This window comes from Citrus clementina, unplaced genomic scaffold (assembly GCF_000493195.1).
Source record: "Citrus clementina cultivar Clemenules unplaced genomic scaffold, Citrus_clementina_v1.0 scaffold_2, whole genome shotgun sequence".
In the NCBI taxonomy this organism is placed as follows: Eukaryota; Viridiplantae; Streptophyta; class Magnoliopsida; order Sapindales; family Rutaceae; genus Citrus; species Citrus x clementina.
In genome coordinates this window covers 10,754,939-10,779,994 of record NW_006262688.1, presented here as the reverse complement: position 1 = coordinate 10,779,994, position 25,056 = coordinate 10,754,939, and the positions used below count along the sequence as shown (strand labels likewise).

Below are 25,056 nucleotides of genomic sequence, written 5' to 3'. Positions count from 1 at the left end.
TACTATTTATATGGACCATTTCGCTCCAACTTAATCAATCCATGAGTTTGCGCACGTGTTTGCGGAAGATAACTTTCTTCTTTTCTTGGTTGTATTTATATATAGGAGCAAAATTGCATAGCAATTTGTCGCGGATGACTACGATAGTGTGGCTATTCGTGGCATTAATTATAACCTCCAGTTATACCGCTAGTCTAACATCTTTACTTGCCCATCGACGACTTATTCCGATACCTGATGTTGAGACATTAAAGCGGAATGGGGACAAAGTGGGGTGTGATGGAAACTCCTTTGTGTTGCAGTATCTGGTCACCGTCTTACATTTCGACCCAAAAAACATTGAGCGAATATTTTCAGAAAATCGTTATCGTCAAGCTCTTACGAGTGGAGAAATTGCTGCTGCTTTTCTTGAGGCTCCATATGTTAAATTATTTTTAGCAAAAAATTGTAAAAATTTCACTACAGGACCAACGTACTCTGTTGGGGGCTTTGGATTTGTAAGTAACCTCTCTAAAGATCCTCCTTTTTTATCAAGTTTTTATTATTTTATTTGTTGAGGAGATCAGGATTGCAGATTGCTTCAAATAGTCATATGTTTTATGTTTCAGGCTTTTCCGAAAGATTCTCCCTATCTTCCTGACTTCTCCCAAGCAATTCTTCAATTATCCGAAGAGGGTAAATTGCGAGAATTGGAGGAATCTATGCTCTCCCCCTACAACTGCTCAGCTAAGGAAAATAATGAAGACCTTGACAGTCTCGGACTACGTAGCTTCCAGGGTCTCTTTTTCATTACTGTGGCAACATCAACAATCGCTTTATTTTTCTTCATTTGCCGCCACGTTCACCGGAAGCTTTGGTGTTGTTGGCCACATATCGTTCAACCAAAACCACCCAACAATCATGTAGATGATATCAACTTCCACAAAGCCCATGCAGATGAACAGTCGTCACCTAGCCAGTCTCTTACACATGAACATTGGCTATCTGCTTGGGAAATGGAAAATCGTGGCCTATGGCCCTGATTGTGAGTACAGTTGTGTACGCCAAAGTGTGCTCGCTTGTGTATGGAAACTTAAGTGTAGTGACAAGGTTATGAATAATAAAAAATAATAATAATTAAAAACGTAGAATGAAAAATGTTTTAGAAGCATAATGATGAATCATGTATACGTCACAGTTTTATCAACCTCACAGTTTCTAACTGTTATGCTTCTGTACTTAGCTTTGAAATACATGAACTAAATGTTTGGTAATTATTACTTACACATTTTAATTGACAGCTAATGTTTATTAACCACCAATCTGCTTGTAAATGACAACTAGTGATTCAATTTGTAAATCCAAGAAATATTGCTAGGTAAATAAATAAAACCAATTATGTCAAATTGGAAAATTATCATCCTGAATCATTTATAACCTAATTAAGATGATGAGATCTTCAACTTTTGGAAATGATCCAGTAATCCTCCATCGTCTTCAAGATCCCAAAGTTCCAAGCATCTGTAATGTAGTGAAAGTTTAATGTTCTAATGTTTTGTTGATTCTCGATAATATGAAAATAAAGGAATGGTCTAAATTTAAGTTGATTTGATAGAATACCGTGAATATAGGGGTTAAAACTCATTGATTCTGTAGAATAAAAGAATTAACTAAACTTAAAAATTCACACAGAGCTTTAAAAGTTGAATAATATACTAATATTATTGAACTCAAATTTGCCTTCAAAGGCTATGGGACATGGCTATATATACAAGTAGCAATTATTCTAAACCATAAAGAAAAAAGGAAAACAAATTCCCAACTTGTAGACAAATAAGGAAATGAATTCAGATATGATAAGGAATCCTAATTTGCATTGTTCGGCATCTGCTAAACACACTATTACACCCAAGTTAGCATTTCGTTTATGAAATGCTCCGAATGAGCATTATATTCTTGCTCCTTTGAAGATCCCATTTAGCAACTTTCCTAAGTTCGATGTCAATGAATGAGAGAACTCCCCCTTTTCTATATCTGGACCATAAAACAGATTTTGGAAAATGGATCGTACTGCATGAAAGGGCAAATAACTCAGTAGGTAAACAGAACAACTTAGTTACTCAAAATAGTAGACTTTGAACCACTCTTGCTTTAAGTCTTTTCTGATCCCAAGTGCACGTAGTGGTTTATCATGAGCCGTGTTTTTATAATGTTTTACATATAAACATAACAAATGAACAGCCGGCGCAGGAAGATGGGAAGATGACGAATTTTGAATATATGATAATGATTTTATTAGTTGACTAGTGAAAAAATAGTTTAGTTGACTACCAAATCTGGTTTGTTATTTAAATTGAAAGCAAACTCAGATTTTTGGTATTAATTAATTTGATGCCCTAAATAGACGAGAGAGGAAGTTGCAAAAGACGGGATAATCAATTGACGTTTTTTTTTCAAGTCACTTATAAAACCAAGCAAATTATATTTTTTGGGAGTGAATTTGAGTTTGAAGATCAACCATCCAGCATGAATTTTTATTTTTTTGGGAGTGAATAGTTTCAAATTATAGTTTTTACCCTTAATTAAAGAATTATGGTTTTTAATTATAAAGTGAATAAAAAATAAATAAACTATTTATTTTATTATTAACAATAATTATTAATATTCTTAATTATGTAAATCACAAAATTTTTATTAATTTTAATTTTAATTATGTAAATTAAAAATTATTGATAAGAGCATCACAAATTAAACATTGTTATCAATAATATAGTACAAAATTAATATTTTCTTAGAATAAATTATTTTTTGCTATTAATTATTAATATTAATAAATATAATACTATTAAAATTAAATAAATATAATAATTATATTTAAAGAAAATATGATATTATTATTTTTAAATAAATGTAATATTACTTTTTTAAATAAATATAATTAAATATTATATTTAATTATATTTAATAAGCATATAAACACTGAAGTGTGAGGATGTAACTTCAGTAAGTAAACAAACCTTAAATGCAGTTAAAACTAGGGTTGACAAAACCTGGATCCGGATGTAAGTTTCTAAATCCGGATCCGTAAAAATTAAAATTCAATAATTTAATATAATTTAAAAATTCAGTAATTTACCTAATAATATCAAATAAAATCTAATCATAATTCAACAATTAATAATTCAACATGAATAACATACAATAATCTCATAAATCTACAAATAAAATAAAATATTTATTTTTTTATTTCATTTTTAATATTTATGTTTACTTTAATTTTAATTTTAAATAAAATTCAATAATTTACCTAATCATATCAAATAAAATTCAATCATAATCCAAAATTAATAATTCAACATGAATAAGATACAACAAAATCATAAATCCACAAATAAATTTTAATTTTTAATATATATTTTTAATTAAAATTTTAATTGAAAATAAAATTCAATAATTTACCTAATAATATCAAATAAAATTCAATCATAATCCAACAACTAATAAGTCAACATGAATAATATACAACAACATCATAAATCCACAAATAAAATTTATTTTTTTAATTTTTCATGTAATTTTTAATATATATTTTTAATTTAATTTTTAATATAAAATAAAATTTATCCGGATCCGGATCTAGAACCGTCCTGATCCTGATTCAAGATCCTAAATTTTCATATCCGGATCCGCATCCGTATCCGGATGTATTTGACATCCCTAGTTAAAACTCTTGTCAAGAAGCATCATGCAAGCGTGATTGTGGGCTTGGGAACATGGCAAGAAGCTGAACCAGCAGCCAGCCTTGGAAACAAATCTCAGGTCCCGATTCTTTCTCTGGCAAATGAAGTTCCATCCTGGGCCTTTCCGCATTGGCCTTTTCTGGTTAATGCAGCTCGCAACCAATTTGCTCAAATGAAAGCTGTGGCAGCAATAATAGGCAGCTGGCAATGGAGAAAAGTTAACATCATCTATGAAGATACCAATTCAGCTGTCAATAGTATCACTCCATATCTCATCGATGCTCTTCAGGAAGTCGAGACAGAGATTAATGCGCTCGTCCACTCACTCCCTTTCCTCAGTACTATTCTTCATCCGAAAAATTGAAGAATCTTAAAAAAGGACAATGTAAAGCATTATACTTCTTCAACATTGGCAAAAAATATTTTAAAGAATGCAAGGAAATATTAGAATGACGGAAAAGGATTTCGTTTGGATCACCATCATTTCCGTTACAAATGCGATCGACTCTCTTAATGAATCAGTGGTTCACTCAATGCAAGGTATCTTGGGAATCAAGAGCAACTACTCTCATTCTAGGAAACAGTTCAAAGACTTTCGTTCAAGATTCCGAGTTATGTTACATAAACAATATCCGAAGGAAAAATATAGAGAACCAGGGATTTTCGCCTTGCAGGCGTATGATGCTGTGCGGGCTGTAGCTCTTGGCGTGAAAGGTGAATCAGATTGGCAACGCTTTCCAAATTTACCAAATGATGCTCACACGTTTTCTCTTAGCGGCAAACGTTGCTGAACAGGATCCTGAAAAGTAAATTTGAAGGCTTAAGAGGTGCATTAAATTTTAAATATGGAATGTTGACTCCTGCTTACATTTACCGATAGTTAATGTAACTGGGAAAAGTTATAAAGAAATTCGCTACTGGACAGAAGGGTTAGGATTTTCAGAAAGCATTGCCAAGGGTAGTATCTATAACGAGTCCATAAAAATTCTGGGACAAATTCTTTGGCCAGGAGGTTCCTAGACAGCTCCTAGAGGGTGGGTAGTGGCAACAAATGCAAATACTCTAAGAGTAGGAGTTCCAATGGGGAATTCGCATGCAGAATTTGTGAATGTGAGATTTCATCCTGGTGCTGAGCCAAATATTACTGGTTTCTCCATTGATGTCCTCAAAGCTATTGCTGATCGTTTACCAACTTGCCTTATGAGTTCATCCCCTTTCAAGGCACCTATGATTCTCTAGTAAATTAGCTTCAACTTGAGGTATTTATATTATACATACACATGTAATCCTGTATTTCACTTGTAAATTAGAAATTTGTTTTTGACATTTACTGACTTGGTACTCTGTAATTTCTGAAGAATTTTGATGCAGTTGTTGGAGATACGGCTATAGTGGCCAATCATAGTCGATACGCAGAGTTCTCGCAACCATACGCTGCCCCTGGTGTGCAATTGTTGGTGCCCGTAAAACTTAGGAGACCAGAGAGAGCTTGGTTGTTCAAGAAGCCATTCACGTCTCCCCTGTGGGCTGCAAGAGGTTCCATTGTCTTGTATAATGGTTTTGTAGTTTGGCTGATCGAGCGGAAAAATAATGAACACTTGAGGAAGGGTTCTATATTGAACCAAGCAGGAACCATGGTTTCTTTTGCCTTCACAACACTGTTCTCACTACAAGGTAATTTCTTCTACTTACCATATATCAAGGCATATAATGTTAAAACTTGATTTTAATACCAACATTGGGTCCCTACCTATAAACTTAAACTCACGCCGACGGTCACCTGGATCACTTGAGTGAGTTTGTTAAGACTTAATCCTATAGTTAAATTTTTGGGTTTATCAGTTTCTTGAACACACATCTAGATTCATGAATTATTGAAAAAACTGAAGATGAATAATTCTGTTCCATTCTCTCCAGGAGAGAAACTGCATAGCAATTTGTCTCGGATGACAACGGTGATATGGTTATTTGCGGCATTAGTAAAGTTATACCGCTAGCTTAACATCCTTGCTCACCATTCGAGCCCGGATCCAGCAACTGTTTTTATATTGAGATGCTAAGGCGGATAGGAGCCAAAGTTGGGTGTGATGGGAACTCATTCGTTGTCAAATATTTAGAGGTCCTAGAGTCCCAGCCTCACAATGTCAAGAAAATATTTTCAGAAATTGATTATCCTGAAGCTCTGCTGAGAGGAGATACAGCTGCAGCATTTCATGAAGTTCCTTATGTATTCCTAGCCAAATATGTTGAAAAGTCATGCACGTGACATTGAAATTCAAAAATGAATGCAAAATTTCAAATGGCTACCAAACATTTGAAGAAAAAAATGGAAAGTTGGCAAATTTGTCAAATTTGCCAAATGGACACCATTGACTATTGGCTTAGGTTAGGTGGAATAGTAAAGGGGTTGGTGCAATAGTGCCATTATTTTCCCTATAAATAGATGGCACTTCTTCCATTCAAAATCATCCCAAAATTGTTAAGCTTATAAGTTTCTAAGCTTTTGAGAGAAGTGAGAGAAGTGTGTCTGGGGAATTTATCTTTCCTGCAGAGTGTGAGAGTACTGGGTATATTTGGGTTTCTGGGAAGTGAGATTCGTTACTCAAATATTGTATTCTATTAATTGTTTAATAAACAATTATTCTTTCTTGCCTCCGTGGATGTAGGTTTAATTACCGAACCACGTAAATTCTTGTGTCCTTTATTTTTCAGTAATTATTTGGTGCGCTTGATTCCGCATTCCGCGCGCACAACAAAATATTGCAATGGTTTCATTACAGGGCAAATATTTAAAGTTGGGGAATTTGGATTTGTAACTTCTTCTCTTTACAAGTAAAAACATATATGCAGGAGAATATAAACTAATGATTGCAAGTTTTATGTTTCAGGTTTTTCCGAGGAATTCTCCCTATTTTCCTGACATATCTCAGGCGGTTCTAGAAATTTCTGAAAAAGGAAAATTGCTGCAGCCGGAGAATTCTATGAAGTCCACATATACGTGCTCAGTTTTGGGGATGATGAGAAAACTGCCAGTCTAGGATTGAATAGTTTTGGAGGTCTATTTTTGATAACTTTAGGAACCTCCACAATTGCTCTTGTTTATCTTCATTGCCCGCTCTATGTTTACCAGAACCCACTATATGTTTACCAGAACCATTTATGTTTGTAATATTAACTCTAGTGAGGGGTTAAAACTTAAAAGGAAATAGAGTGTGAATTGTGAAGCAAAATGTTAAATCTGTAAACATTTTCTTTGGCTGGAGGTTGATTCTTCACTTGTAATTGTCGCGCCAGAGCCATTGAGGGACAAGGGGTTGGTCCAAAAATCTGAAATGACATTTTCTATTTAGTTAGTTAAAATAATAAAACTGTTAGGTTAATTAAATACATAAGTTTAAGTTCAATTATTTTGAAATCACATACAAATATCATTCGTTTATGGTTTATTAGTTGAGTTGCTTTATTAGATGTCTAAAACAAAATTGAATCCATTAAAATAAGGTCTAAGATCTAATTTGAAACTTGATATGATTTAGAAATCGATTAAAAAGCAAATCTTTACGATTTGATTGCATTCTTTAAACTTTCATTCTCAAAACATATAAAAAAAATACTAATAAGATTATAAAAACAATAAAGTAAGGTTGTTATTTTTTCTTTTTTCAATCGATCATAAATTTTGTCCCTATTGTTTTTAACATACCACTGATCGTTGGTTAATTAACATCCAAAACGCGTTGCAAATATTATTTCACTAAAACTTAAGCTAAACACGAACACAACAACCATGATCAGGCTTAAATCACAAATTAATACCTTTTTAGAATCAATCTTTCATCATGCTTTTGAAATTTGGACAGAGAACAATCCAAACAAGCTCTCACAATTAAGAATGAACTATTTACAATTAGGAATAAATATTTACATTTCTTTTTCCTCTTGAGTGAAATAATTTGGCAAATAAACATCATTACAAACCAAAAGAAAAAGCCACTGAAAAGGACAGCAATTCTGACATCAACCACCTGCCTGCATCCGTCCTTTCATACTTCCCAATACAGACCCAGACCCAGACCCAGACCCGGTACCCTTACTTACCACAACAACGACAACAACAACAGAAAAATAAAATTAGAGAAAGAAATAATAAAGTTATAAAATCCCTCCTCCCCTAATTAATCAATTAAAGCAATAACAAATAAGAATATTGTTACATTCCTTGAAATCACAGAGTCACAGTTGCAATTCCTTTTCTTTCTTTCCAGGAAACCAAAATGTAATCTTGAGTGGTCCCAATGAATTTGAAGCGCATCACGTCATGTCAGCGAGAACAGATGGCATCAGATCTACAGAGTCACACAACACAAGAGCCAATTTCCCATCCTAAATTTGGACTCACATATCCCCATTAAATTCGGTTATTAATGTGTCAAACAGTCGAAATTTACAATAACATACAATTATATATGCAAAGCAAGCAAGCAAGCAGCTTGAAAATCTCTTCACTCGCAAATAATCCTTAATCATGCTTTAAAAGAACTCAATGGGAGATGGAATCCTGAAATGGGATTTGGTCAAACATGGAGAAGCTGCTCTTTTTCCACTGAAACTCTGACTTCAGCTGCTTGTGTTGGTGCTGGTGAGGCTCCATTTTCCATCTTTTTGAGGTTTTGTTGGTGATACACTTGCCTCAATCTCTGTATTTCTCTCTTCAGGGCTTCTTGATGCGCTGCAAATTTGTTTAGCAAAGCAGCAACACGTATTAATTAAAAGGCATAGCTAGCCAGCCAGCTAACTCATAAATCACCATAATTATCTGACACTAGCACATGCTACCACATAAATTATAGATGTGCCTACATATACCTCTATGAAAAAGTTACCTAACCCAACAACGCTCTCCTAATTAAGAGACTTCAACATGGCTCAATTAAGAAAATTGGGTTTCTAAAACATCCCTGATACTAATAGAATGGGAAATTTTGGAAGTAACGTTCATAAATTAATTGAAGTAATTAAGCACTCACCATCTTTGAATATTTTGTCTTGGGCCAATGCAGCGATTCTTTGCTTAAGAGCACTGTTGTCGACATTCAGAAGCAACCTTTGGTGATCCAGAAATGCGACACGTGGCGACAAAACTGAGACTTCAGCCTTCGTTTTACATCAAAATCACAAACAATTAATAACACTGATCATGCAGTAACCATAATTTTTTATAGCCCTATTATAGAATTATTAAGCAAATTAACCAATTGCGTACATACCTGTAATGAAGTAACACTTCGTTCAAGCTCCGATATGTATTGTAGTTTCCTCACTCGTGATCTTTGCGCTGACTGCCTATTCGCCAAGATTCTTTAAACACAAGCAAATGAAAATGTAATTAACAATAATATATATTTTTATAATGATAATTCAAATTATTAGGATGAGTTTTAATTGAGTTACCTCTTCACCCTCTTGGGATCAACTATCCGATCAGAAGAATTACTTGCTGCCGCGGCGCCGTGTGGTGGGCCTTGAGCTTCAGTTTTGCACCGGCTTTGCACCTCGTCGGACTCATTCCTCACCGTCTGCTGTTTCTGATCAGACGGTGCATCTTTCTCGTCATTGATGCTATTATGATCAGACGGTGTAGAAGGGTTAGAGGAAGACAATGTGGGAGGCACGGTAGCATTAGGCAAATCATCAGTGAACATAGACATAAACTGCTCATCATCGAACTTATCAAACTCGTGATGATTACTGTTAGTAATATTTCCCGACCCCGACCCCGACCCGGGAGCCGCACCCGCCCCACGACACTCGTCCAGCATTGGCGCCTCAAGGTACGTTATCGAGTCGCTGACCGACCGCCGGTGAGTCCCCCTTCTCGCCGACGAGAAGTCGAGAAACTCGTCCACCCATGAAGGGTTGTGGACGTTGGAACTGTTATTGATGTTATTATTCGCCATTGATGATGGTACCTTGTGGTGAAAAAAATCCGGCCAAGCAGGTCCCATGTTGGGAATCTTCGGAGGCAATTGTGCCATATGACACAACCCACAGAGGACGAACAAGAACGGGAACAAACGTGTAACACGACAGGAACGGCACACGACCTGGAAAAAAACACAAACACAGAGACACAGGAAGAAACTACACCAAATGAGTTTCTCTAGCGGCAAAGGTTCGAGTTATATAACGACAACGTGATTGAGGGGTTTTAATTAAGCTTAAAGTTCTGAGGTGTGAGAAAGAAAAGAGAAAAAAAGAAAAAGAAAAAATGAGATGTTCTTTTTAATCTTTTCTTCCTCGCAAATGTGGGAGCAAAGGGGGTCACATGGGAGGGGTTAAGATAGGACAGCTATGTAACAGCTGTTTGAGGAAGTTGGGGTCTCAACGGTATAACTGGAAAGTCGCCCCCAGTAGTTTATTAACCATGAGGAATCTGCAACCCACGTGCCCTTGTGACCGTCTCTTTAGTGCTCCTTGCTTATTTTAAGCTTTGTCTCATTATTTTACTACCCCTCCCCAGACATTCCCATGTGTTCACCGCCCCTTTTACGTCTCTGCATCGCCAGCTTCTGACCATCTGATTCATCTGTCAATGCCGGTCAACTTTCGTGATGAAGATCGGATGGGTCGTTCCTGAGCGTTCGGACAATCATGGAACTTACCTTGCTCAGTTAGTTGCAACTAAACCTGTAATTTTAAGTAAAGTTTCAGTTCTCCACTTACCACGAGATAAAGATATTTGTGTTACGGATTGACTAGAAGCCTGTAACTGATTTCGCGTTTAAACCTAATGCTGATTTCGCTTTTACTGGTACTTTTACTCAGTGAAAAACGTGTTTTTGAAAATAATTTCTACAATATCCGGACACACATTACGAAATAATGCTGATGGAGGTATAAATTTTTATATAAATTAATACTACATGCATGATTGTATGGTTTAGATTGAAACACCTCATACCCACATGTTTTTTAATCTTATATATAAACTTAGAGTAGTTTTTTTTTTAATAGTGATTATACATCATATTATTGCATTGCACAAATATTTATAACAACTGCTATTATAGTAGATATATTATATTGATATTTACAATCAGATATACACGGTTGTGACTTATATTATCACATTAAATTCTATAAAATACATGCCTAGACAAATAACCCTCACAAACGAGAGATGTTCCTACTCCACTCGTATTTTGCAAGGGAGAAAAATTTATAAATATTAAGAATATTTAGCCCCACAATACTTTTGTGGGGGCTTGAATCGCTTGTGAGGGCAGCAGCCCACCACTTCGACCAAGGCCGAAGTGGCTAAACTTAGAGTAGTTAATATATTCATTTTATGTCAATTTGTACAAAAAATTTGTGATTTTGTCACTATTCTTATGTTGACTAAGGTAAGCTCAAAGAGATTTGAGGTCTTAGGGAAAAATATATGAGCAGATATTTCTTGAAACCATTGGAAAGTACAATTGGTGTGATGTGTTGTGGTTGCAAAAAAAAAAACGTTTTCAAATATTTTTGAACCATGTATATGGTAAAAATTTAATAAGAAAAATGTAGATATATTTAAAGTAAATAAAAACAATAAGTTAAATGTCAATAACCATTTACGGAGGAAATAGTACGGCTTTAAATTTTTGCTTATTATGCATAAATCAGAAATATTCTAATTAAATTTAGAGCCAGCTTGATAATATCGTAGTTTTTATAATAATTTCTGTTAATTGTACTATAAAAATGATCAATTGTTACTAATAATGAAATACGTGAAGGTCTTAAGGCAATTGCCCAAGTACAATAAAAGTATTGTAATCAATAAGGAAATGCGTGACCAATGTTATATAAAGATGGTGCAGTGCAGTAGCTCCCTATATATATATATATATACGCTGAGGATTTGGGATAGCCTATTGATAAAGGCAGAGAGACTATTGGAAGACATATATATATATATATATATATATATCGGATGTGTATTTTGTGATTAATGTTATTTAATGGCCATACCCATGTGCAATGGTGCACATATGCAGAAGGCTTGTCCCAATATAATACATAAAGATAAAGGAAAATAAAATAGGGAAAAAAAAAGTTGATGCTAAAGAAATTGAATTATAATGGGAATAGAAAATGGTGGGGAAGATGTGGGATTTAGGGCACATGAGCTGTGAGCCTGTGACAGGAAATTGTGAGGATGATGATGATGACGACGATCATGTAATGGTATCATCCCATGTGAATTGTTTCCACGCTCTAAGCCTTGGCTTTCTTTTGCTTTGTCCCTAAACCGCAGCCACATGTAGGGTACGCATGTGTCCTTTCGATTTCACCCCCTTTATGTTTCTTGGCAACTTCCATTTTCATGCTAGCTATCAAGTTGGAATTTATGTTGTTTTTTTTTTTTTGGGTCATTTAATGCATGTGATGGGAGGCAGTATTCATGATTGATTAGAGAATGTATTTAATTAGGATTTTTTTTAATAAATTTTGCCGCCTTATATCAGAAGAAAGTGCTCGACAGTAAAGCATCTTCAGAGAAGTACTTCGTATAAAATATTGATGCGTCTGTCATGAGTGATTTTGAAGTCATTTAGTGAAAATTAATCACATACAAAATTGGTTTAAGATTTAAGAGGGGGGGTGTGGGGGGAATTGTGGGCTTTAACTTTTCTTATAAAAAACTGGCGTGAAGATGATTTGTCCGAGCGGCCATCAATGTGAAACACTTGATTCAACACAAGTAACGCGAATTTGAGCCAGCAATTAAAAATACGTCAAACTTGAACGGCACCCAAATTTGGGTGTCTATAGCCATAGCCCGTAGGAACTAGGGTTGGCAAAGATGTAATTTTTAGGTACGTGGACTAGGCTTAAAAAGCCGGCATTAGGCTTGATTTTTTAATCCGAATTTTATATTATTATTATTATATATGCATATTTTTTATTAATTTTTTTGTAATTTTTAAATTTATTTAAATGAAATTAGACATGAAAATAAGAGCTTTAAATGTTTAAAAACTTTACATGTATGTAATAAATGGGTCAAATAAATATAATTATTTAAAATAATATATATTTTATAATTATTTTTTCAATAAAATCTAAGTTCCAAGCCGAATTTCAAATTTATTAAGTGATATCCGAGACTAACCCAACTTCATCTTTAAAATGGATAATACCCGACTCATATTGCCCAAATCGAACAGGTATTTTTGACACCGCTGATAGGAACTCCGAAATACACCTACCTTATGAAAATAAACGAGGGGTCAAACCATTTGGCCAACCTCACATGGGCATATATGCTCTTTCATTAGAAATTTAGGACTTGGACAGGTTGAGTGATTTTGATCTAAAAGTGATTGATTTCAACTTTTATCTTCATACTCATGCGCGCATACATGCCTTGTGCGGTGCCATGCAACCAATGGCATTAGTGGTAGACTTGTAGCCACGAAATAGAGAATTCGACTAATTCAGTGATTTTGATCCGAAAGGAATCAAAATAGAACATAAATCGAACCCGAACCGATTCGAGTTTGATTTATCAATTTTTTAAATATGTAATTTTTTTCTTATTTTTCTTACATCATTTAATAATTTTAGAACATGAGTTTACCTTTTATTTCCTCTTATGTCATGTCACTAAGTGTTATTTAAATATAAAAATATAATTAATTTTTATTATTTCAGTACCGATTGTAAGAATTTGAACCAAGAATCGAACTAAATAAATTTAAGTTCGATTCTCAATTCGTATTTATCTTTTTTTTTTTAATAAAAAAGTATTGAACCAAACCCATTTTGTTATGTCCACCTCTAATTAAATTTTTTTCTTATGGATGAAATAAATACATCTCCCCACAATTTAGGCTCAGTTTGGTAGAGCATTTCAAGTAGAAATTATTTAAGTAAAGATTTTATAAATAAAAATTTTAGTTGTTTGGTTGTGAATAAAAGTTTTTATTAAAAATTTATGAAATTACTTTAATGGGCAAGTTTTTTAAAATTATCATATGAAAAGAATAAAATAAGATTGTCAAATAAGTAGATGATATTTTAGATATTTTAAACATTTAAAAAAGTTTTTCAACCTCTACTCCAAAAGTAAAAAATTTGAGTCATTCTTATCTCCAGTGGGCTAAAATTTTCTAGATATGCTCAATAGACCCTTTGTCTTGGTTATATAAAACTTGTACATATGCATGGCAAAAAAACTCGACCTGAAATTTGGCTCAATTGACCCGACTCGAAATTTTCAGACTTTGACCCGAATTTAAGGATTTCAGGTCGAACTCGTGCCTAAATATGAGGGCCTGATTAAAATTCGAGTCAGGTTGAGCCGGCCCGAAGTTCAAAATTTAAAAAAAAAATATGATTTTACTAGTATAAATTTATAAGACATAATTTTTATTATCTTTATTTTATTATATATACAATTAAATGGTTGAGACCTTAAGTAATTTCGATGTTTATGTTAAATTTTAATATATAAGGAAGGTTATGTCCATTTTTTTAATTTTAAATTACTTAAATTTAAAAATAAATCTTAAATATTATGAAATTCAGGCTTGAAAGAAAGCCCGACCCGACCCTGCTTGAATCTAGTCTAGCCCAACCCAACCCGGAATTTGAATGTTCGGGCTTTTTTTTCGGGCCAAGCCTTTTATTTCTATGATCGGGTAGGGCTCAGGCTTGGCGGAGCCCGAGCCCGACCCGACAAATTGTCATCCTTACTTTGTACATGCATTGTATTAATCTAGATAATTAAGTTTTCATTTGTTTCAAGCAACGTGCAAATTAATGCGACAACTCAAAATTGATTGTAATGTTCAATCAATCAATCATACGAATATTTTATGATGCCTGATTGAAATTACGGCATCAATGCGGTTGTAAATATAAATTTTATAAATTACATATAAAATTAATAAATAAAATATAAAATAAGTACATTAATATAACAATGATAAATTGCTGTTTTAAAATTGTAAACAAAATAAAATATTTGTAAAAATAAAATATTTGTAAAAATAATGTAAAACTTGTAAATCATTTAATAGTTTATTTATTTATTTATTTTTATTATATAAAATTATTGCTCAAACTACAACTCATATTACATGAGACTATAACTGATATTTACACATCAGATTATTACTGGAATCAACTTACATCAATGCTTATGAAGCTCTGCCTAAATTTTAACCCTCAATAATATTCGAGTGATATTTACTCCACTCACTCTTAGATAAGAGAGAAAACTATTTTCACTCAATTATATAATATAATTAAGGAAGGAAATACCCTCATATTGTGCTTGTGGGGGTTTAAACAATGAAAAAAGTCACTCATCAATTGAAAACAAAAAAATTGGGAATAGGTTTTATTAAATTAGTTTAACCTTAAATCCTATATTCATTCTATGACATTCATAATTTTTTTTTTAAAGTTTCTGTCATAATATTGTTTACCATACACGATATGATGTAGAATAGTTGTATGGAATGAGCACAACACCTTTTGAAAATTATAACTTTGGTTACAATTATACATTTTGGGCGTATAATATATTGTTTCGAATCTTGCGATGAAGTGAACCAAACCTAAAATTGCTTGCACCATTCTACCCTATAGTCGAGCCAGAAATTCTACTTCTTTCATAGTCATTTTTTTAGTTTTTAGTTACTTTCATATTTTTCTTGTTACTTTTAGGAATTTTATTCTTTTTTCTTTTTTAAGATATTAGATTTAGACGTCGTTTATTTTATTTTCCTTATTTAAATTAGGAGAATTTTATTATAAAATAATATTTCAGATTTTATGTTAAATTTATAAGTTTTTGTTTTATTTATTATTAATACACTAATTTACCACTCTTATGTTAATTTACTTGTTTTATCTTTTACTTACAAGCCTTATATTCCATTTACATAATTTATGTTTTATTTTATACTTAATATTCATTATAAAATTTGTATTATATTTGTAAGTTTTTATTTTGTTCACCAATAATACACCAATTTACTTTTGTTAATTTACTTATTTTACTTTCCATTTACTAATCTTAGTTCCATTTAAACAATTTATACTTCATTTTACTTTTAATGTTGATTTACAAGTTTGATGTTATACTTGTAAGCTTTTGGTTTGATTACGAATAATAAACTAATTTACTATGCCTATGTTAATTGACTTTTTTTCTATCTCCCATTTACAAGTCTTATGTTCTATTTACACAATTTATGTTGTATTTTACTCTTAATGTTGATTTATAAGTTTTATGTTACATTGGTAAGTTTTTATTTTAGTTATCAATAATATACTAATTTACCATTCCTATATTAATTTATTTGTTTTACCCTCCATTTACAAAATATTATGTTTTATTTACATAATTTATATTCTATTTTACACTTAATACCGATTTAGAAGTTTTATGTTACATTTGAAAATTTTTATTTTGTTTACTAATAATACACCAATTAATCATTTCCATGTTTATTTATTTATTTTACTTTTTATTTATAAATTTTATATTTCATTTACATAATTTATATTTTATTTTATACTTAATATTGATTTACAAATTTTATATTATTTTTACATATCTTATATTTTATTTACATAGATTCATATTTAAGTACGTTAGTGATGCCCTGTAGCACAAACCTGTATTAACGCGTTTACATAAATAAATCGATTCAATTCTGCTATATCAAACAGTCCTGCCGCCGTGCAGAACATGTCCTGCTCAATTTTTAATAAAATGATAACTTTTATACTAATTTATTAAAAGTTGAAATGATTAATTAAATTAACAGACTATTGATACAGCCGACAAATTGTTACGGCAACTATTAAGGAATCCTCATAAATTGCGCAATCTCAAAAGGAACTAAAAAAACGAAATTACCACAAACTAATAACGGCCAGTATAACCCAATTTTTGTCAAGATATTGCTATTTCCGTAATGGGATTTCCAATTTCATGGCTTTTTAAACGAACCCTTTGCCTTGCAAGCTCCAGCCTCCAGGTACAGTAGCTGCACTGCTGAAGCTTCAGAAATCACAATGAGCTGTCTACACTTACCACACCCACATGCAACCAAACTGTTACTTCATAACTTTTGGTTGGCATAATGCAGTAATCAAAACAAAAGAGAGCTTCCGTAGTGAAACTCAAGCAAAAAAAGATGCGAAATGACGTGAAGAAAACTAGAGAAATCATAACCGAAAAACCCTGTGTAAAGTATGAACAAACATTATTGATGAGCCACATTGCATGACTAGTCCAAACAATGACCTCATACCATACCATGCCTGCTGCTTCTTTAATTTATAAAGCAATGCAACGTAGGCTTTTCATTGCTATCTATACTAATCTATATCTCGAGATAGCAATAGATATGCGCATGATGTTGAGAAATGTTGTGCTATCTCTTTTTCTTTTGTGGGTTCTCGGGATACCTGCAGGGGCATGGTCAGAGAGCTATCCACAAAAGTACGACCCACAATCCATGGAGGAGAGGTTCGAAAACTGGCTAAAACAATATAGCCGAGAGTATGGGAGTGAAGATGAATGGCAACGGCGATTTGGAATCTACTCGTCCAATGTTCAGTACATTGACTACATCAATTCTCAAAACCTATCATTCAAGCTAACAGACAATAAATTTGCAGACCTGTCAAATGAAGAGTTCATTTCTACCTACTTGGGATATAATAAACCGTACAACGAACCAAGGTGGCCAAGTGTACAATATTTGGGTTTGCCAGCTAGCGTAGATTGGAGAAAGGAAGGTGCTGTAACTCCAGTCAAAAATCAAGGCCAATGTGGTACGTAATATTTACTTACAAGAAATTGGGATGTTTTCAATGCACGTTAGAAGATAGGGATAAACACTGACTTCATTTTTCATATTATATTACAGGACTGGCTATTTCATTAGTTCTTCAATTCAATTTCATTCAAATAAATTCAAACCTCCATTGCCAACCACCTGCTTCTTGATGATCTAGTCTTTGAACTGAAATTACACTCCCAAAAGGAGAAACAGAAGGCATTTTTAAAAAAGGGCCCAAATCTAGTCACCCGGTAGAGTTTCTAAAGACAATAGAAGTTATTTTACCATGAATAATATGCCTTAAACACCCTCTGTGACCAACATAATGCCTGAATATCAATTTCAATAGAGGTTATTCAATATTATCTAAATCAAATGAAAGCAGTTATATGGGAAGACTGTTTGCTGTTTGAAATTGAACTAACAGAGAAATGTCAAAGGTAGTAGTAGATGACATCTTACCTTTTGATGCAGGAAGTTGTTGGGCGTTCTCTGCAGTGGCAGCTGTGGAAGGCATCAACAAATTAAAAACAGGAAAATTGGTATCTCTGTCAGAGCAGGAACTGGTGGACTGTGATGTTAACAGCGAAAACCAAGGCTGCAATGGTGGATACATGGAGAAAGCATTTGAATTCATCACAAAGATTGGTGGAGTCACCACAGAGGATGATTATCCTTACAGAGGCAAAAATGATCGCTGTCAGACAGATAAAACTAAACATCATGCAGTGACCATAACTGGGTATGAAGCAATACCTGCCAGTGAGAACAACCTACAAGCTAAAGTTTCACTCCAACCAGTGTCTGTTGCAATTGATGCTGGAGGATATGCATTTCAACTATATTCCCATGGTGTCTTTGATGAATATTGTGGACACCAGCTCAACCATGGTGTCACGGTAGTTGGCTATGGAGAAGATCATGGTGAAAAGTACTGGCTTGTGAAGAATTCATGGGGGACTAGCTGGGGTGAAGCTGGCTATATAAGGATGGCACGTAATAGCCCTTCTAGTAACATAGGTATTTGTGGCATTCTCATGCAGGCCAGTTATCCTGTCAAGCGTTGCTGAAGTTTTCTGGCATGAGGGAGTGACAACATAAGCACAATAAACTTTATTAAGACACTGAATACACATAGATTAAGTTAAAAAAAATTCCATTTGAGAAGTTTAATACATCATAAGATTTGTATTTGGCAGACTAGCAAAACACAAGGCACAAACATACAAAATTTGTATCATTATAGAATACATAGATTACCGAAGAACAATGGTTGAAGACAGTGCTGATTATTAGTTGCTAATAAATTATTTATATATCCATTAAAAAAAATGACTTTGAAAAGATAATCATGATATATATTCCATAAGATCAACATGATTTGCCCCTGTTGTCAACATGGATGCATTTATTCAGAATAGTTTTAGAATTCAGCATCAGAAATGTAGAATATACAGGTAATAGAAAGAATTCTCTAACACAAATTAAACTTCACACTAACTAATATACAATAGAGAAGCAGTCCATCAAAGAAGCTCAATGCGAACAAATTCATAATTTTAGAAGCTGGTGATAAAGAACAATGGATTGAGTAAGGCAAGCTTTTGGCCACATAAGATCAGAAAGATAAATAGACAGTACTATGATATAAATCACAGTCAAATACTGAAGGATGCCGGAGCAAGGGATCCCCTTAACTGCAGTAAACATGAGTACGTACTGTTATTGTTGACTTTCAGATTGAAATTTCATGTCAGTAGCCCTTAATAGAATGCGCGAAGTCGTTATTTTCCCTGAAACAATTCCATAAATTGATGAGTAGTTAACTTGTGGTCTAATTGAATTGCATTCTTGCTGTAAACTTAAAACAAATAAATAATGATAGACTTCTTGTACAGCTGAAAATCCACATGAATATTCAGCTCTACCAATCACAATTCAACTATTTGTTAATAGAAAATCCAAGATCAGTACAATTGTCAACAAGAAGAAAATAAATTATTCCAGAATGTAGCAACTTTATAGGAAAGTAAAAGCAGAAAGGAGAAAATGAATAAAAACATAGTAAATCAATTGGAATTATTTGTGGTTTATCAACAAACTGGGTAACCATACGCAAGTGTCGCATCACTTCATTGGCAGAAAATGTGAGAAGAGCACAACTGGAACTACAAAGAGGCCTTTACATTTGTTGTATTTCACCAAGATTACAGATCATATTCCCTGAGATTGTATCAACTGGGATCTTTTTCTCCCCGTAGTTTTAATAACTTCAACCAGAAACACCAGTTTAGCTATCACTAATCACAGCAAACCTGGAGGGGTTTTCAGCTCCAACACCATCTCCACATTTGCATTGCATGAAGAAATGAGTGCCCTGGATCATGCATCAATTAAAAGCAGACTAGTATGTAGCTAATACAACCCACAATTCAGTGCCAGAAAAGCTTTAGTGATAAGTAATCATTCCCTCATACATCAAGAACTCTTTATCATACACATTGAGAAAAGATGAACAGATCTAAGACTTCAGTTCTGCGAATCTTTGCCTTACAACACTAGCAAGCTTCCATTCACCAACACCAGCCAGCCCCTCAACCACCTTTTGCCTGACTTTAATATATGGTATGAAACCTCTCTCTGTCATCCCCATTACTGTCTTTCCTGCCAAAATATATTCACGGCACTCCAAGCAACCCTCAACCACAACCTCATAGCCCTGAAACCCAATAGGACAACCCTTCCTCTCCAGGAACTTGATCATTTCAACTGCTTTCCACATCTCTCTGTTTGCCCGCAATGCTGCTGCCACTTTTATCACCATTCCTTGCCTTGGCATCAATCCCATGTTAAGCACCATTTCCTTCATCATCTCTACAGCATCATTAGTTTTCCTCGCTGTGCTCATTGCACCAATCACAATGCTGTAACTCTCCAAATCAGGAATACATTCCACATTACTCATGCCTTTCAAAACTTTAGCTGCTTCCACCAACTGATCAATGGCACAGAGAGACGATACAAGGTAATTGCATGTACCACAGTCAGGATGATACCCAATGGACTTCATCTCCAACAGAATATCAGCAACAGACTGAGATTGACACCTTCGCTCTAGCCATGCAGAAGAGAGAAGGAGGCGTATTTGAGGGACCGGAACACAGCCAGAACGAAGAGTTCGCTGGAGGATGGCAAGAGCAAGAGGGAGGGGATGCAGACTTTGGAGGGTGTACGATAGGAGGTAATCATAGGCAATCTTGGGGCGAGAACGGGGTCTGAGAGGGATAAAAGATTCCAACATTTCATCAATGACTTTTATTCTGTGATTCTGAGGGAAGTTGGACAGGAATGAGAAGGGATTTGGGTTCTGACAAGCTTCTTCAAAAGAGCCTAGAAGCTCAGGAATTTGTTGGTAGTCTTTGGCATCAACTGCAGCCCTGACAGTTTCTTCAAGTGTTCTCAATGAAGACATTGAACGCAATGAAGAAAATTGGAGTAGACATGGACGGAAATTAACAAGAGATCTGCAACTCTTTATTGCTCCGATCATCATTGCTTTTTTCTAAAGACATGTATATATACATTACAGTGGCAACATGACTATCACAATTAAGAACCTGCAGATAGTCATCATATAATAACCAGGACGTTATGTTATTTTAGATGAATGTGAAAACATTAAACCAAAATATGGCCATTGACAGCATAAAGATTGATAACACAATTAGAAACAAGTACTTTGTCATTTAATTTAATCTGTGAGCAGCAACAAGAATTCAACACGCAGTTCCTCTTTCAGGAAATCATTTTTACTTTGCCAGCAAACTATAAAGCAGTACACTAGCTAGTTTTTTTTTTTTTGAAAGATCGACGAAACTCATTAGCTAGTTACAAACACAAATAGGGAACCGAAGCTCACAGAGAAATATCGACGAACAGCTGGTGTACAACACGTAAGTCTACAGATCAGCGCCCGATTTCCAATCAAACGAGGTTTAAATAACACAATTTTATTGCGCGAAGACCAGTGGGACACGAGGGCTCATGTTCAAGTCATGGGCTCGAATTGATAGCCCAGTTAGTACAAATGGTGTTGTCATTTCGAGGACTAGCGCAGTTAACTCGGGAGTGGCTTCTTGTTTTTATCTGCATTACTTGATTTTTAAAATGTTCTTTTAATGAATAAAAATTATATATAATTATTTACCCGAGATCAAGATCTTTTTCTTATTTATAATATCTGTAAACCCGTACAAAATTGAGAGAAAATGAATAACGACAGTTAAAAAACCAACAAAAGTGTTTTAGCAGAATACTTATGGGAAATTTAGTTGAGACTTAAGAGCAATAAAAACTCAGAAAAGAAAGAAATATCTATCTTTTGATAAACAAATACAGTACAAATGGTTCAAGTACAAGTCTATGCAAATTAGATCAATCTATTAGGACTAAGAACACAACTGAGCTTACTTATAACATTGTCTATGCTCTTCATGGTTTTATGTACAATTTTCCTAGACTGACAAGAAATTTGAACTTCAACTACTTGTAAAATAGAGGCAATCAAACCCCAAATTAAGTCAGAATCCGGCCGCAGGCTGGTTTTGGGAAATCAGAGTATTGTGTATCAAAAAAGCATACTCAACATATAACAGTAGAAACCTGCAATGAAATCAACGGATAGAATGTTATAAGTACCTGGAAGCATGCAAAATATTTTCTTAAAAATTAAAGGAAAATCATGACAGCGGCATTCATTGTCACCATTCAGGTAATTAAAAAAAAATTAAAATTGGTGAAAGCATATTTAAACTACTTACCAAAAACCCAAATAGTGAACTGCTGGGAGAGGATTCCTTCAACGGGAATGTCTTCTTTTAGATCTGACACGGTGATGCATTATCCACAAAACCACCAAAAAGATAATAACGAACGACTGCAGAATTACTACCATCTTCACATCTGCAAACACCAGGCTAGACTGCAGAATTACTACCATCTTCACATCTGCAAACACCAAGCTAAAACTTAAGTCTCGTAAACTTTTCAACTTCACCGGGGCATAACAGTTATGGACAAACAAAATACCTTTAAGCCTCTCAATCAAGTCCTCCTTGTTGACTGGAATTTTGGCTCCTCTTGCATCAATAGAGCCAGCATCATTGATTGTAGATATGTAACTCTGAGCCTTGTACTCAATATTCCCTCCCATGACACAAGTGTTGGGACACTTGATACTGCTATCATACTCGTCACTTCCATCACAACAGTCTACAAAAATGATGATATCAGCATACATGATTTTCAGGTGGAAGACAATAATATACTTATTTCATGATCCAAAAAACAATTGACCGATAATTTTAGTTAAAATAGGTTTTTAAGCCGGTATAAATAAATCAGGTTTAATACCGTGGATTTTGTGATGGCATTAGCATAATAGGTTAGACCCATTTCATAACTCAATAACAATAATGACAAGAAGTCATTTTGTAATATATGGAAACCTGAAACTTACAATGAGGCTAGACCAGAGAAAAGTGACCATTGCACTGCAAGATGAAATGTCATTGGCAATTTAGTATTCAGGCCAAATTGGCCTTTATTGAACTGCAAAAACTGTGATCGTGATGTCATAAAACATGCAATCTATTTCAAAGGTCCATTTCAGAACATTTTAACAGGCAATTCAGAAGAAAACATTGACCACCATGAATCTCATTAAAAGATCTATGGTCAGTAATTAATCAAGACAAGAGGCATATTTCTCAGAACTTGCCAGCTACATGATAGAAACATGATTTCCATTGGCAGAAATAATTAACAATGCTATTGCAATTGAGGAAAAGTATATTACAACTAATATTTACCACATATACGATCATTGACGCGAGAAGAGAAAATGAATTGAGGTGTACTTCCAACATTCCCACAGTAAAATTTGCCTGCTGGACAAGCAGAAGTTCCTGCAGAATACAAAAAGAAAGCCTAGTCAATAAACAAGACATTAACAACATGGAATGCCTTGAAAGGAAAACACAACTTGAAATTAAAGACCAATTTGTTATTTTACTTAAGAAGCCAAGAGTAACTTGAGCAATAACATTCTGCAGCTTAGAATCAAGATAACTGCAAACAAAATCTGCGAGACTTTGACAACCAACAGATATTCATTATAATCTTTTTCCATAAACAAGGTCACCTTCAACCAATATTTCATCAAAATAACTCCCTTTTCTTTTTCCGGGTACAAGTTCTAGTGAGCAGATAAATAAATTAGTCACTTAACTCATTAATTATGAACTAATAACTAATCATTATATAAATTTATTAATGACAAATTACAACTGAATAAAGAAATGATACCGGGCTCATCGGTTCCATCAATGCAATCGCAGAAATTGTCGTTAAGGCGGTCTCTTGTGAAAGATTTGGATCCATCTTTGCATTTGATAACCTCTTTCGAGAAATACTTCTCATCTACAAAAAGACACAAGAAATTTTATTTTTTAAATGCAAAACATTGAAAAATATTAATTAAGAGAAGATTTTAAGACAGCACAGGATTAGTTACCAAGTGGGTGAACGCCAAGGAGAGAAGATTTACACTGAACAAAGACCACAAGGAAACAAAGGGAAATTAGAGGTATCAAATTTCTTAACAACTCCATCATCATCTCTCTTTGGTTTCATCAGATACCATGCCCTCAGGCCACAGCCACGTTTACTCCAATTTCCACTTTGACTCGAGAGTCAATTGGCCCAGCCTTTTTCTTTCTCTTCCTTTTTTCTTTTTCTTATATCCACAATCATATTTCCCGTGAATTTTTCAGAAATTCGATTTGCTCTAGTTTTTAAAAATTAATTATTTTTTTCAATTAAAAACAGAATATATATATATATATTAAGATATTCATCTTTAGTTTTTCAATGATAACGTTAAATAAACCGTTAAATCCAACGGCAATAGCTAAAGTTCCATCTCTAGTGCATGCTGTTGTATCTTTTGGGGAATTCGCAATTCTTGTTGTGTTAGCACTTAGCAGCCTCCCTTCTAATGACTTTGACTTTTTAACTGTTTACATCCTTTGAACTTTAAGAAGTGAATCTAATAAGTTGGCAACTGATATATATGCCTTGTTCGACGCAATTGAACCAACCATTTGACAACACCGATATTCTCACAACATTTAGGACCACAATTAGCACAAAACGATTAATTTAATAAGTTGGCAACTGATATATATGCCTTGTTCAGCTCAATTGAACCAACCATTTGACAACACCAATATTCTCACAACATTTAGGACCACGGTTAGCACAAAATGGTTCATTTTGTGCTAATTATAAAACAACTCACTGTAGCGCACAACACACACACTCGCCTCACACAGCACTCACCCAAACACACACTACACTCATGTCAAAACGCCGCGTTTCTCACGCATTTGACTGCTATGTGCTTTGTTCATCGGTGTTCT

At 34.0% G+C, this 25,056-nt stretch overlaps 5 protein-coding genes and 1 long non-coding RNA gene across 7 annotated transcripts; 3 read left to right on the top strand and 3 right to left on the bottom strand.

The window, feature by feature from the left end:
* Positions 1-4,168: 4,168 nt before the first annotated feature.
* LOC18051513 (glutamate receptor 2.7) lies at positions 4,169-5,985 on the top strand. The gene is made up of 5 exons (XM_024190741.1): positions 4,169-4,502; positions 4,600-4,731; positions 4,819-4,940; positions 5,078-5,393; positions 5,837-5,985. The coding sequence occupies exons 1-5, from the start codon at positions 4,169-4,171 to the stop codon at positions 5,983-5,985; spliced, it is 1,053 nt and encodes a 350-aa protein (XP_024046509.1).
* A 454-nt stretch (positions 5,986-6,439) lies between these two features.
* LOC112101171 lies at positions 6,440-6,949 on the top strand. Its single transcript, XR_002907264.1, has 2 exons — positions 6,440-6,513; positions 6,608-6,949. It is a non-coding gene; the product is annotated as an uncharacterized LOC112101171 (long non-coding RNA).
* A 947-nt stretch (positions 6,950-7,896) lies between these two features.
* On the bottom strand, positions 7,897-10,141 carry LOC18051512 (basic leucine zipper 61). The gene is made up of 4 exons (XM_006446680.2): positions 9,171-10,141; positions 8,987-9,077; positions 8,747-8,873; positions 7,897-8,448 (listed from the first exon to the last, which is right to left on the bottom strand). The coding sequence occupies exons 1-4, from the start codon at positions 9,752-9,754 to the stop codon at positions 8,294-8,296; spliced, it is 957 nt and encodes a 318-aa protein (XP_006446743.1). The 5' UTR covers positions 9,755-10,141; the 3' UTR covers positions 7,897-8,293.
* A 6,952-nt stretch (positions 10,142-17,093) lies between these two features.
* Positions 17,094-18,870, top strand: LOC18051511 (ervatamin-B). The gene is made up of 2 exons (XM_006446679.2): positions 17,094-17,567; positions 18,050-18,870. Exons 1-2 carry the CDS (start codon positions 17,138-17,140, stop codon positions 18,643-18,645), a joined length of 1,026 nt encoding a protein of 341 aa, XP_006446742.1. The 5' UTR covers positions 17,094-17,137; the 3' UTR covers positions 18,646-18,870.
* Positions 18,871-19,649: 779 nt separating this feature from the next.
* Positions 19,650-21,659, bottom strand: LOC18051510 (pentatricopeptide repeat-containing protein At1g06270). The gene is made up of 2 exons (XM_006446678.2): positions 21,495-21,659; positions 19,650-21,192 (listed from the first exon to the last, which is right to left on the bottom strand). Exon 2 carries the CDS (start codon positions 21,126-21,128, stop codon positions 20,097-20,099), a length of 1,032 nt encoding a protein of 343 aa, XP_006446741.1. The 5' UTR covers positions 21,129-21,192; positions 21,495-21,659; the 3' UTR covers positions 19,650-20,096.
* Positions 21,660-21,937: 278 nt separating this feature from the next.
* On the bottom strand, positions 21,938-24,403 carry LOC18051509 (glucosidase 2 subunit beta). 2 transcript variants are annotated; one of them, XM_006446677.2, is made up of 6 exons: positions 24,150-24,400; positions 23,942-24,055; positions 23,446-23,541; positions 22,664-22,846; positions 22,396-22,582; positions 21,938-22,237 (listed from the first exon to the last, which is right to left on the bottom strand). In XM_006446677.2, exons 1-5 carry the CDS (start codon positions 24,250-24,252, stop codon positions 22,434-22,436), a joined length of 645 nt encoding a protein of 214 aa, XP_006446740.1. In that variant the 5' UTR covers positions 24,253-24,400; the 3' UTR covers positions 21,938-22,237; positions 22,396-22,433. The 2 variants fall into 2 exon arrangements, with proteins under 2 accessions (XP_006446740.1, XP_024046952.1); XM_024191184.1 differs by having other exon boundaries at positions 22,396-22,846; positions 24,150-24,403.
* Between the last annotated feature and the right edge of the window lie 653 nt (positions 24,404-25,056).

Coding starts and splice junctions, on each gene's coding strand:
- LOC18051513 (XM_024190741.1), top strand. CDS start 4,169: ATGACGGAAAAGGATTTCGTTTGGATCACCATCATTTCCGTTACAAAT. Junction 4,941..5,077: donor TGAGTTCATCCCCTTTCAAG/GCACCTATGATT, acceptor TAATTTCTGAAG/AATTTTGATGCAGTTGTTGG. Junction 5,394..5,836: donor AACACTGTTCTCACTACAAG/GTAATTTCTTCT, acceptor TCAAATATTTAG/AGGTCCTAGAGTCCCAGCCT.
- LOC18051512 (XM_006446680.2), bottom strand. CDS start 9,754: ATGGCACAATTGCCTCCGAAGATTCCCAACATGGGACCTGCTTGGCCG. Junction 8,874..8,986: donor GAAGTGTTACTTCATTACAG/GTATGTACGCAA, acceptor TGTAAAACGAAG/GCTGAAGTCTCAGTTTTGTC. Junction 8,449..8,746: donor AGACAAAATATTCAAAGATG/GTGAGTGCTTAA, acceptor ACAAATTTGCAG/CGCATCAAGAAGCCCTGAAG.
- LOC18051511 (XM_006446679.2), top strand. CDS start 17,138: ATGCGCATGATGTTGAGAAATGTTGTGCTATCTCTTTTTCTTTTGTGG. Junction 17,568..18,049: donor CAAAAATCAAGGCCAATGTG/GTACGTAATATT, acceptor CTTTTGATGCAG/GAAGTTGTTGGGCGTTCTCT.
- LOC18051510 (XM_006446678.2), bottom strand. CDS start 21,128: ATGATGATCGGAGCAATAAAGAGTTGCAGATCTCTTGTTAATTTCCGT.
- LOC18051509 (XM_024191184.1), bottom strand. CDS start 24,252: ATGATGATGGAGTTGTTAAGAAATTTGATACCTCTAATTTCCCTTTGT. Junction 24,056..24,149: donor CCTTGGCGTTCACCCACTTG/GTAACTAATCCT, acceptor GTCTTTTTGTAG/ATGAGAAGTATTTCTCGAAA. Junction 22,847..23,445: donor CGTCAATGATCGTATATGTG/GTAAATATTAGT, acceptor TCATTTTTGTAG/ACTGTTGTGATGGAAGTGAC.